This window comes from Diaphorina citri, unplaced genomic scaffold, assembly GCF_000475195.1.
Source record: "Diaphorina citri unplaced genomic scaffold, Diaci psyllid genome assembly version 1.1 scaffold807, whole genome shotgun sequence".
Lineage (NCBI taxonomy): Eukaryota > Metazoa > Arthropoda > Insecta > Hemiptera > Psyllidae > Diaphorina > Diaphorina citri.
In genome coordinates, this window is record NW_007378239.1 from 37,776 (window position 1) to 51,187 (window position 13,412).

The 13,412-nt window shown below is 37.0% G+C and overlaps 1 protein-coding gene across 1 annotated transcript; it reads left to right on the plus strand.

Moving 5' to 3' along the window:
• The first annotated feature begins 9,448 nt into the window (after positions 1–9,448).
• LOC103512186 (cuticle protein 8-like) lies at positions 9,449–12,587 on the plus strand. The gene is made up of 4 exons (XM_017445305.2): positions 9,449–9,531; positions 10,467–10,667; positions 11,600–11,941; positions 12,076–12,587. Exons 1-4 carry the CDS (start codon positions 9,517–9,519, stop codon positions 12,295–12,297), a joined length of 780 nt encoding a protein of 259 aa, XP_017300794.1. The 5' UTR covers positions 9,449–9,516; the 3' UTR covers positions 12,298–12,587.
• Positions 12,588–13,412: the final 825 nt, after the last annotated feature.

Genomic DNA, 13,412 nt, shown 5'->3' on the forward strand with positions numbered 1-13,412 from the left:
CGTATATTAAGTTTCGGGGTTCTAATATCCCGATCTCGTTACATGTTATAAGACAGTATTTAAAACAGGTGTGTTATATTACTTTACGAAATTGTTTTTCTCGTCTGGTCATTTACTCAGTGTTGACTCAGTTATCATACAACGAGATATAGGTGAACTTTTCTGGTGGATTTAGATCTTCAAGGTATCTCATTCTCCGTAGGAAACACGTTTCGTTCGGCATATAAAACGAGCCGTATGTCACTTCTTACAAGGTATGATTATCGGATTCCGTTTGTAGGGTGCAGTGGTCTACTCGTAAAATGAGAGTTGTCTATTGTCGAAAGCTACTTTTCTTCACAGCTTGTCATACAAAACCCGTGCTTGATCTTCTTCGTGTGTCTAGTAATCATTCGTTGCTGAATCTGATGGACTTGGCAAGTGTCACCAATAAGTGATAGTTTACTCCTCTGGTGAGATTCGAACTAAGCACCTCCGGGTCGACAGCCAACTCTTCAGGACCACTCCGTCACGTAGATGGATGAACTGGTTTCTGTTATCTGGAAATCAAAGTCTACCTTTTTTTTAACGAGTTCCTTTTTTGTAAGGTCTCCGAGGTAGATCGCCGCCATAGGTCTTTAGAACTTTAACGAACACTGTATTTCAATTGTCTTCCATAATAAAGAGCACCTCTTTGCATGAGTGGTAGGAAATCTCTGAACTATAAACCGTAGAGTTTGGATTGCACGTATGAAACAGGGTGACCAAAATGTCACTGTACGTGTACACATGATCAAACCTTTTTCTCTTTATGGAAAGATAGGAGCTGTATTATATATACATATACTAGCCGAAACCCGTCGCTTCGCTCCGCATTTCTGCTAGTAAATCCTTAAGGCATGGCCGTTCATGTCACTTATCCATTTGGTGGTATTGCTCGGCGTAGCTTAGCAAAAACGAACCGGAAAATAGCCTATAACCTTCACGGGAGTGCAAGCAATAAGTTGACAAAGGCGTTTCCAAATGTGAGAAACTCATCTCATAGCAAATTTTGTTTTCTTTTCAGTTGTATAATTGATTTTTTATTATCTTCATTAGTTCAAAAGATAAAGGCGTTTTAAGAGGACAAGGTATGAAAAACTTTGAAAAACAGAAAATCCTGAATAACTCCGCCCCTGTTGAAAATCGGATCTGTGCAAATAGGTTTTTCTAGTAGCCCTTTAGGTCCTGCATCAACCCTCAAGCGTTGTACAGTCGTTCGCGGGACACCCTGTATATGGTGTAGATCACGGGTTAGATTTTAGAAGTTCTAATCAATCCCGACATCTTGACTAATGAGAGGTAACCTTTCCTGTATTTGTTTTGTACGCACGATTGCTCCGCACAAGATTGGTTTCTCAGCTGAATGATTTGGATCATCAGCATCCACAGAATCCATGGATACCAGAAGTTGTGCCCGATTCAACATTAGTCCAAAGTCCTTGCCTGTGGCTGAGTGGTCAAGAGCACTGACTCTCAACCTGGAGATGCTGGGTTAGAATCCCAGCCAGGGCGGAAATTTTCTGACTGAACTTTTCCATTCTTGGATAAGGATGGATATAAAAGAATGTACCTTGAAGCAATGCGAAAGCGGTTCCAAGGTACAATCTTCTTTCTTCTTCTTCTTTTCAAGTCCAAAGTCCTTGGAGGTTCGTGGCTCTCGCACTACCCCATCAATCTGGCCCAAAATTTAATTAGTTCAATTAAGACCCAAAGAACAGCAGAATACAAAATTTGGTTAATTTGCCCCGAGGGCATTTCTGGACAAGATGAGTACCTAGGTATCCCATACCCAAAGGAAGTTAGATAAAAATACCTGCTTTTCTTAAGTAAACAGTCAAAATGTTGATAGAAAATTAATTATGAAATTATTAAAATAATTTTAGAATCAAACGAGTTATCACCTATGATAGGGACTCAAATGTAATGTGTAACAGACACATTAGACTTGGAAGTTCATTAAACTTTTTCTTCCATGGTAAAGTTTCAAAGTTCATACTAGTATCACCATCTTGTGGAGGTTTGAAGAAACTTTGAGAATCTTGAGAGAATATAAAGAACATTTTTTCAAACGACGTTTTCTTCAAGGTCGTTAGACTATGCCGCTCTGCCGCAGGCATTGCTTGATCATATGGGTGCTGGATCAGATCACATTACTGCAGCTGCGGCCGGGGTCAGGATAGATAGGTACAAGTAGGTAACTAATTTTTGAACCATGAAAGTTTCTGCATTTTATTTTAACTTTTGGAGGGTTTTATCGTAAGTTTGAAGCTAAACCTCTTATTACATTGCAAACTTGTAAGCGTAAAAAAGTAACTTGGTAGGTATCTATAGAAAACCCCTTCAAATTAAACCCTCTTTAAAAGAACTAGGCAATAAAAGTAATTGCCTGAGAAATAATGAAAAAAAGAGACTTTTGGAGGGTTTTATCGTAAGTTTTGAAGCTAAACCTCTTATTACATTGCAAAATTGTAAGCCTAAAAAAAGTAACTTGGTATCTATAGAAAACCCCTTCAAATTAAACCCTCTTTAAAAGAACTAGGCAATAAAAGTAATTGCCTGAGAAATAATGAAAAAAAGATCTTTAAGAAAAAAAAACCTACTCGAAGGTACCTAAAACTTTTAAACAAGGTTCTCATGAGATGTAAACAAACCCACCTACACTTAGGTCCATTTAAGATGAGTTTTAGACCATTTAAGAAATCTGAAGATGCTCCAACATTCTACCATGTGGTTACGATGATATTTATGAAGATTGCCAAGTTCGGTCGATAACTTAAAAAATGTTAGGAGTGAACACACCTTAAACTGTCCGACTTACTCTTACGTATCTAACTATCTAATTTGCATTCCAAAAATGGGCTTTTAGCACAGAGAATCTGTAATATTTCCTGTTGGGAACTTACCAGGGCAATGCTCATCTTCTGTTATTTAATATATTGGTTAATCAAATAATTTGGATTCAATAGGCATTGATTTGATGCATTTTAAAAGTTTGAACTAACCTCAGCAGAGTACCCAGTGAAGATTTCGTACCAGAGTTTGATGGTTCGAGTCAAATCATAAAATTTAGGACAGAGCCAAATGCTTTACTCGGGGTTGATTCTTTCGTCTACTAACCAAGAGGATCTCGGGTCAATCCCCTCACAGAGATAGAGATAGATAAGTTCCGGATATACCCATTACTTCTGGAGATGTCAAATTTTAATTTCCCACTGTGAAATAAATTGCCTGAAATTGCATAGTAATATTTGAGAAGATCAGGTTTCTTTGCGACCCCACAAGCTTATCGAAATATCGATTCGAAGACGATGTAAAAAATTGGTTTGAATAAAAAGGGTAGAGCAATATTTTCTTCTACGACAATTTTTATGTAGGACGTAGACATAGTTTTTAGCCCGTCCTTCCTTTATTATTATGATAGTAATAAAATAAGGTATAAGGGACGGGCTATTGTATTCGCTTCGGTGTCGTCTGTCTTTGTGTCTGTCTGTGTGCCTGTCTGTCTGCCTGTCTGTCTGTTCCCATAGAAGGACTTGTCCAAACCTGATCGACCTATATATCAAATTAAAGGTCTTTTTACCAGTAACACGAAAGTGGTGGTGCAAATTTTGCCCAGAGAACCAAAAAACCAACAAACCAAAAAAAAACTGGTTTTGGGGGATTTTTTTCACATTTTCTCACACAAATGAGCTCTGATCTTGAAATTTGTCGCGACGACCTATGAACTCAAGGAAAACTTTTTAGATAACACTTCAGTCGTTGATTTAAGACCGGTTTTAGCGTCACCTATGTTAAGCTACGCCGAGCAAGGCCAATAAATGGATGGGTGACTTCAAATTTATTTTGGGAATAAGGGAGAACGGGCTCTAGTCTTGATTTCAAATCATTACATGAAAGTAAAATCAAAAAATCAAATCTAGAATAATAATAAACTGAATATTAAACAAATTAGGTAGGTACATAGGTACTGATTTTCTCTAACCATGATCGAATAAACTACGGGCTAAAAAATTTCCGGAGGGACGGGCCCAGCTTGTTTATATTCTTTGAGCTGGAAAAAACCAACACACCTAAACTTTTAGTTTAATAGAAAATATCTTTTAGATCTACAGTACCAACTATATTGAGTAATTCTGCAATAAATTACCATTAGTCTGGTAAAATAAATCATTTCTAGCAGTAGCTGAATCTCAATTGGCTTTAGCAGGTAGCTGGAGTTATTGCAGGGAACCCAAGTAGCTGACCCCTACGGCTAGACGGTTTGTCGGCCAGATTATCATTTTAGTTTGTATAATAAGGATAGAGCAATATTTTCTTCTACGACAATTTTTACGTAGGACGTAGACATAGTTTTTAGCCCGTCCTTCCTTTGTTATTACGATAGTAATAAAAAAAAGGTATAAGGGACGGGCTATTGTATTCGCTTCGGTTTCGTCTGTCTGTGTGTCTGTCTGTCTGTTCCCATAGAAGGACTTATCCAAACTTGGTCGACCTATATATCAAATTAAAGGTCTTTTTACCAGGAACACGAAAGTGGTGGTGCAAATTTTTTCCAGAGAACCAAAAAGCCAACAAACCTATGAACTGAACAAACGACCTATGAACTAAAATCGAGAAAGTTTTAGATAACACTTCAGTCGTTGATTTAAGACCGGTTTTAGCGTCACCTATGTTAAGCTACGCCGAGCAAGGCCTATGAATGGATGGGTGACTTCCACATTATATTGGGAATAAAGGGAGAACGGGCTCTAGTCTTTGAAATTACCTACATGAAAGTAAAATCAAATCTAGAATAATAATAAACTGAATATTAAACAAATTAGGTAGGTACATAGGTACTGATTTTCTCTAATCACGATCGAATAAACTACGGGCTACGTTTCAGCGTCACCTGTGTTAGGCTACGCCGAGCAAGGCCAATAAATGGATGGGTGACTTAAACTGTATATTGGGAATAAAGGGAGAACGGGCTCTGGTCTTGATTTTAAATCATTACATGAAAGTAAAATCGAAAAATCAAATCAAGAATAATAATAAACTGAATATTAAACAAAAGGTAGGTACATAGGTACTGATTTTCTCTAATCACGATCGAATAAACTACGGGCTAAAAAATTCCCGGAGGGACGGGCCCAGCTTTTTATATTCTTTGAGCTGGAAAAAACCAACACATCTAAACTTTTAGTTTAATAGAAAATATCTTTTAGATCTACAGTACCAACTATCTTGAGTAATTCTGCAATAAATTACCATTAGTCTGGTAAAATAAATCATTTCTAGCAGTAGCCGAATCTCAATTGGCTGTAGCAGGTAGCTGGAGTTATTGCAGGGAACCCAAGTAGCTGACCCCTACGGCTAGACGGTTTGTCGGCCAGATTATCATTTTAGTTTGATATTTAATACCTAATAATTATTTTTTAATCCATTTGATTGATTTTGTAAGGTGCAATCCTTTCATCTCCAAGGTCATATCAAGTCTTATTTGAAATCGCTTTTTTCGTCGGGGTTTCAACCAGTTAGCCAATTTTACCGTCCTCATAAAACTGAGTGCACCACCATGTAGTCATTATCTGATAGGCCGGTCAGTCACCTAACCAGATAGACTCCTCGCTTGACAGCGATTAACTTTAGTGTTTCGTGGGGAACTGATGTTTCTAGCAACATTCCTCACAAGGGCAGATTCTCGTTATATAATCTCCAATCTACACGCATCCTTTATTTAATACCGCCAATAATTATTTTTTAATCCATTTAATTAATTTTGTAAGGTGCAATCCTTTCACCTCCAAGGTCATATCAAGTCTTATTTGAAATCGCTTTTTTTCGTCGGGGTTTCAACCAGTTAGCCAATTTTACCGTCCTCATAAAACTGAGTGCACCACCATGTAGTCATCATCTGATAGGCTGGTCAGTCATCTAACCAGATAGACTCCTCGCTTGACAGCGATTAACATTAGTGTTTCGTGGGGAACTGATGTTTCTAGCAACATTCCTCACAAGGGCAGATTCTCGTTATATAATCTCCAATCTACACGCATCCTGGACAATTTCTAGGATGATGACCTTGAAGTCATTAAAAAAGAGCAGAAAAAAATCCACCGAAATTGACAGGTTTTCTGACCACCTACAGAATGGTTGTAATCTCGTTTGAACTAGTCCTTGTCTTATAAATGGGTTCATCTTCATTTTGGTGCTTCCCGAATAGGAAAATTTGCATGAAGATTTTGGTGGTGACTAATGTTTGTTTGGTGGATGTGCCACGATCACCAATGAGTCCAATGCAAAATGTAAGGAGAAAGAAATACTCGCATATGGTGGATGTATTAAAAGTACCCGTCAAATAGGACAAAACTTAAGAGAGATTTAATATGTTTGGTGGATGTGCCAAAATCACCAAGCTAAGGATTAGGGACTTGGCAAGTGTCACCAATAAGTGATAGTTTACTCCTCTGGTGAGATTCGAACTAAGCACCTCCGGGTCGACAGCCAACTCTTCAGGACCACTCCGTCACGTAGACGGATGAACTGGTTTCTGTTATCTGGAAATCAAAGTCTACCTTTTTTTTTTAACGAGTTCTCCGAGGTAGCTCGCCATAGGTCTTTAGAACTTTAACGAACATTGTATTTCAATTGTCTTCCATAATAAAGAGCACCTCTTTGCATGAGTGGTAGGAAATCTCTGAACTGTAAACCGTTTAGTTTGGATTGCACGTATGAAACAGGGTGACCAAAATGTCACTGTACGTGTACACATGATCAAACCTTTTTCTCTTTATGGAAAGATAGGAGCTGTATTATATATACATATACTAGCCGAAACCCGTCGCTTCGCTCCGGATTTCTGCTAGTAAATCCTTAAGGCATGGCCGTTCATGTCACTTATCCATTTGGTGGTCTAGCTCGGCGTAGCTTAACAAAAACGAACCGGAAAATAGCCTATAACCTTCACGGGAGTGCAAGCAATAAGTTGACAAAGGCTTCGATGTGGTTTATGGCTTTACCGATCTTATACCTTCAGATTTGGAAAACACAAGGCCCTACCTACTCAAATACCTGCCTATTTTAAGTTCGATCGCAAGATTTTATCGCTTGATTAATGCTACTACAAATAAGCAATTTCCTACGTCATATAATATGACCAAGCGTTTCCAAATGTGTGAAACTCATCTCATAGCAAATTTTGTTTTCTTTTCAATGGTATAATTGATTTTTTATTATCTTCATTAGTTCAAAGATAAAGGCGTTTTAAGAGGACAAGGTATGAAAAACTTTGAAAAACAGAAAATCCTGAATAACTCCGCCCCTGTTGAAAATCGGAATATGACCAAAAACATAGTCAAATAAAATAACTAGGTATCCTATCCCTGAATCAGTTCAAGAAGCTGGGAATGGAATCCAGACATTTATGCACGAAAAACGTGCGCTTTACTGACCTAAACGTACCCCTGAGTGACATTGAGATTATAGTTTGATGTAGGTATACCAGGACATGTCAAACAGCATGGGGCCTTGTCTGTAGTGTCGGTTTGAGTACAAATTGTTTGACAAGTGGTTATTATACATACCTATATCACATTGAATTTTTCCCTCCAAATTTTTTGAAAAGGATTAGGCTAGATCACCTTAAGAGATCATTTCATACTAGAATTTCTTGTATCAAAATCGCAGATTTGTCAAAATTGATTCCTGCAAATTTTGGAAATCAATGAAAGAAGAAGAAGAAGAGGAAGAAGAAGAAGAAGAAGAAGAAGAAGAAGAAGATTGAAGGTCTAATTTGTGCCACCAATAAATTTGAGAAATAATTGTCCGAATGTTCAATAGAGTGTTATTTATGAAGAAGAAGAGGAAGAAGAAGAAGATTGAAGGTCTAATTTGTGCCACCAATAAATTTGAGAAATAATTGTCCGAATGTTCAATAGAGTGTTATTTATGAAGATGTGAAATAAAATGATCTGTCAACTCGTTGACATTCTTCACACATTTAACACCTTTTTTGGTCATCAATATCATCATTAGCATATTTAACCAGACTGTCCAAAAAAAATGATTTTGATGTATTAATATTATTTGTTGAATATTAGGTATTCTATGCTACCTATGATGACTAAATCAGAAACCCTCCTGATAACAGTCCAAGGTATAATTTTCATTAAGCCTTTCACCTTGTAAGACGATTCCTAATAGAGATGTGGAATTTGCTTTTACATATTTGAGGGTTAGACGGTGAGGAAAGTTCCACGGTTAAAATAAAGGTAGATTTGTTTCAGTAAGAAGGTAGGACTTTTTGAAATATGACCGAATAACCTTGTTTGAACACTGAGCTATATGCTTTCATTGGTATTCTAACCCGCGATCTCCTGATTGCCAAACGTTGACCATTTAAGACAAGATCAAGGGTAACTTATCCTAACATCCACCTCTGAAATAGTGAGTCCTCGAAATGCAATATTACCACAACCACGCCACTGGTTTCTTGAAGATGAACCCACGTACAGGTACTAGGCAGTTTTTTTATTTATATTTTACTCTGGTTTATTTATTCTTCCTCTTCTCGGTTTACATTTTTTGTGTATCAAATTCTTCGCCTATAATATTTTTTGAACAAGAGAAGTCAATACTTTGTCTCATGGAGATGCTGACAAGTTAACCTTGAAATATTTTATCCTGAAAAGATGGCTCCTCAACAGAAAGAAGTATCTTCCTAAATGCCAAATTTCCATCTTTCAAGGTCATCCAGTATCATCTTCTTTAGCTTTTTTTATGTTATAAGGAGCTTCTTCATTGATGGTGCTCCGAAACGCCAAACATGGGTACGAATATGAAAAATGCATGTACCTGTACCTACGTAAAGTTAGAGACATCTGTGTTTAGTGAGCCGATGAAAAACTAACTTGAAAGTCCTTGGGTATTTTATAATAATGTAATTCCAACTTCCAAATATAATTAATTAATATGTAATTCCTTACTCGTATCTTCCATAAAGTACGTTCAGTTGAGTATCTGAAAAGTCAATGATTTTCTAGGGGATGTGACTAAACACTAAAACTCCTGTGTTAGTGGATGTGACAGGATTCCCTATTTTTTCATGGTTGTGGGAAGAGTTCCTGTTTTTCAGATGATATGCCCAAGTAGCTTTCTTGTGTCAAGTTTTCTGGGAAATGGAAGTACTTACCTATTCAAAACGTCTCTACTCAGCTAGGCAGAAAAAAAATATCATCGTGATATTTAGGTATGAGAATAAGGTAAGAAAGAAAAATATAGACACTAACCTTCTTTCCTAAGTTATTTTAAACACTGTGGTCACCTAACTTGGCGTTGTTCTTTTTACAACATATTGTTTATTTTAGGGCACATGGGTTTTTGATTTGATTAAAGTGGGAGGGGTAAAACCGTTTTTTACCCACCTAATATATAGCAAGTCCCAATTTGAACTTTTATTTGTCATCAGTTGTCTTAGTTTTGAAGAGGAGCAAATCATAGTTCGCTAGTTCCAAGATGAAATTTTTGCAAGTAGGTATCCTTTTCTTTATTTGGTTAGAGTGAAACTAGTGAAGTGTAACAAAATAGTTGCCTGAATTTAAGTGATTTCAAACACACCAATCGGAGTTTTCGAATATTTTCCAGGATTTTTTTCTGTGCTAGTTTTTTTTATTTATCTTTTCTCGTTTTTCTGAATAATGGTTTTATCTTTTACAAAATATTAATTGAAAAGTAAATACGTCTGGATTATTAGGAGATAAAAGTGTACCATTAACAAGAAAGTTTTACATATAAAAGTGTGGCCGTCTCCATTGGTTCTTTTACCAGAAAATAGTTAGAATCGTAACAAGAGCGATTTAAACAAGGATTTCCCCATTTCAAATCAATAGTTTTCAGTCATTACATAAATCTGAATAAATAATGAAACAATGATTTTTGCTATTTCAACCTTTTGCAACTCAGACACCTATTCTACCTATTCCAACCTTTTACGATTTAAAAAAATAATCTTGAACTTATAATCTATCAAAGGGTTCTCAATCAAATTTGGGGGTTTTCAAATTTCGGTTTTAAATTAAACATTGCGATTTTTTTTAATATGTCTATTTTTCATAACTGTTATATTGTAGCTCCAATGATCTACTACGAATCATATTGATCTAGCACGATGTAGACTTGGAATTAAATGACTTGTGAAATTTGTGTTACAATAAAATTTTCGGATTTATCCCTCAGGACTCAGGGTGCACTGTTTATAAATGAGTAATAACAAGTGAAGGAAATCCTTAGAATGAATTTTTACACTCGCTTATCTAATGGGTTGAATTGTTAATGATCAGGGGGTCCATTCCTGAAATCCTTTACCTACTTTAGATTGGGTTTTGGGTGCATGCTCTCCTGCGCTTGTCAGAATCTTTTTTCTAGCTATTAGTTTCTAATCATCTCGTTTGCTTTTCTGTTTACAGTTTGCTTTCGTCTTCGCCTCTGCCACCTTGGCTTTGGCTCAAGTTGCCCCATACCAAGTGGCTGGAGTTGCCGGCACTGATGGTGAAGTCGACCCACACCCAAAATACGAATTCCAATACAGTGTTGCCGACCCAGTCACTGGTGACCAGAAGAGCCAACAAGAGACCCGTGATGGAGACAAGGTACAAGGATTCTATACTGTTGTCACGTCTAATACACGATACAAAGAAATAAACAGATGTTGTGGTGTAGGCTGTAGGATATCATGAAAAAGTGTTAAAAAAAATCAAGTTAAAGTTAGAATAAGGTTGAGGAAACTTTTTGAGGGTGCTAAGAATTCTACACATTTCTTTAGATGGTTATTTCGACCATATAAATTCAACTTAAGGTGGAGGTTCTCGTACATCTTTTTCTTCGGATTTTGCACTTGTGCTTCTAAAGTTTTTGAATAATTTAATAATTTATTTTGGATTGTATGTTATTTTATACACAAATAACTGAAGAACTTTTTTATGCCTTCTCCTTCTTCTGCTGCTGCTAATTTTATGTTGGGAATATAGGGTAATAAAATGATATTTTTGTTTTTGTAGCTGAAGAAAAAAGAACTAAATCAAACTGTTTATCAATGGTCTGATCAGTCATGGAAAAAAATCTTCAATATTTATGACCAGAAGTACTATTTTGGAAAATTAAGACTTCTTTGATTTCTCGTCATATATTTCGATGTGGTCCATTGGAGTACTTGGTGATTTTGGCACATCCACCAAACATATTAAATCTCTCTTAAGTTTTGTCCTATTTGACGGGTACTTTTAATACATCCACCATAAGCGAGTATTTCTCTCTCCTTACATTTTGCATTGGACTCATTGGTGATCGTGGCAAATCCACCAAACAAACATTAGTCACCACCAAAATCTTCATGCAAATTGTCCTATTCGGGAAGCACCAAAATGAAGATGAACCCATTTATAAGACAAGGACTAGTTCAAACGAGATTACAACCATTCTGTAGGTGGTCAGAAAACCTGTCAATTTCGGTGGATTTTTTTTCTGCTCTTTTTTAATGACTTCAAGGTCATCATCCTAGAAATTGTCCAGGATGCGTGTAGATTGGAGATTATATAACGAGAATACTGTTGTCGAGTCTGACGGTTCCCTGAGAAGAGTTGAGTACTACGCTGATGCTGTCTCTGGCTTCACCGCTACCGTATCCCACCAACCAGGCGGCCCAGCCCCACCTGCCCCAGCCACCTACCAGAACTACAGACCAGAAGTTGTTGCCCCAGCACCAGTCAAGGTTGTTGCTCCAGTAGCTCCAGTCCCAGCCAAGGTTGTGCCAGTCCCAGTTAAGGTCCCAGCCCAACAATACTACTCCCCAGCTAGATACCCAGGTAACTACTACCAGGGATACCCAGGATACAACGGTTACCAAGGCTACTACAACCAAGGATACTACCAGCCATCCTACTACCAAAACTCTGCAAGGTCCCAGCCCAACAATACTACTCCCCAGCTAGATACCCAGGCAACTACTACCAGGGATACCCAGGATACAACGGTTACCAAGGCTACTACAACCAAGGATACTACCAGCCATCCTACTACCAAAACTCTGGCTACTACCAACAACCAGCTGCTTACTACCAGAACTCTGGATACTACCAACAGCCAGCTGCCTACTACAACAATGGACAACAAGCTTCCGTCACTGGATTCTTCTCCTCTCCCTACGCTAACTACGCTCTCCCCGGTGCTGGTAACCCAGTCGGTGCTGTCTCTGCTGTATCTTCTGCTCCAGTCGCCGCCTCCTCTGCTACCAAGAAATAAACTAGTGTACATTCCTAACTTGTCCTAATCCTATGTGTCCTATAGCATTAAGTTTATACCTTACCCTACCGCGTATGATAACATCATGGATCTCGCATTCTACAAAACTTTACCTATCCCTCTAGAACATTTCCATCTCTAGCATTCAATCTTTTCTGTTCACTCTGTTTCTTATTTCCATCTGCAACTCTTTATGCTCTGAAACTTTTATCAATTGTAAAAAAGTAAATTTAAAACCTCGTTACATTTTGTAAAAAATAAACTAAAATGGAGTGCACTATTTCCTACAAAAAATAATCCAGATCTCTTTTCATTTTTGACTATTCAGTATTCTTTCAGTTTGTGCTTTTCACTTTTCTACTAACGACTGAAAAAAGCGATCATTTGCAGTATCTTCTTGATTTCCTATACAGAACTTTGAACTCTTCTCTCACGAGTGAATTCATTCACAGCTGGATATTATCCCCCAAACTGCGATTCAATCAATGAATGAGACTGTCTATCAACATTGAAAAAGAACTAAACAAAGACATTGAACTTGTTTTGATAGTATGGCAAATTACGCTTACTTTTGAGGCAGTTGAACGTGTTTTTACAAATTCATTCATTCACAGACCAAAACAGTGAAGTGTCCAACTGACCTTTGGTTACCCATCAATGAGGAAATCAAAGACTCCAATCCAAGCTGATGTAAAGATATTTAGGAAAATATATTAACAAAAGGTAAGTGCAATAAATAAAAATTGGTTACCTATAATCTATAATATTTATGTTCAACAAAAGGGGCCCTTTGGTTACCCATCAATGACCAAATCAAAGACTCCAATCCAAGCTAATGTAAAGAGATTTAGGAAAATATATTAACAAAAGGTAAGTGCAATAAATAAAAATTGGTTACCTATAATCTATAATATTTATGTTCAACAAAAGGGGGAAAATTAAAACAAACAGAAAATATACATAAAATACGAGTAAGAGTCATTCAATCTCACAATGGAATAGTGAAAGTGAAAATTTCAACTTTACCGTCCAAGTAGACCTCAAGCTAGTTTTTAGCTAAATAACCTTTAAGGATGAGCTATTTTTCCAGTTTTCTGAAAGAATTCAACTTGGAA

What these genes read in the sequence shown, in the direction of transcription:
- LOC103512186 (XM_017445305.2), top strand. An exon ending in AGGTACAAGGATTCTATACT is followed by an intron (nt 10,668 to 11,599) that starts GTTGTCACGTCT and finishes TTATATAACGAG; the next exon opens with AATACTGTTGTCGAGTCTGA. An exon ending in ACTACCAGCCATCCTACTAC is followed by an intron (nt 11,942 to 12,075) that starts CAAAACTCTGCA and finishes CCATCCTACTAC; the next exon opens with CAAAACTCTGGCTACTACCA.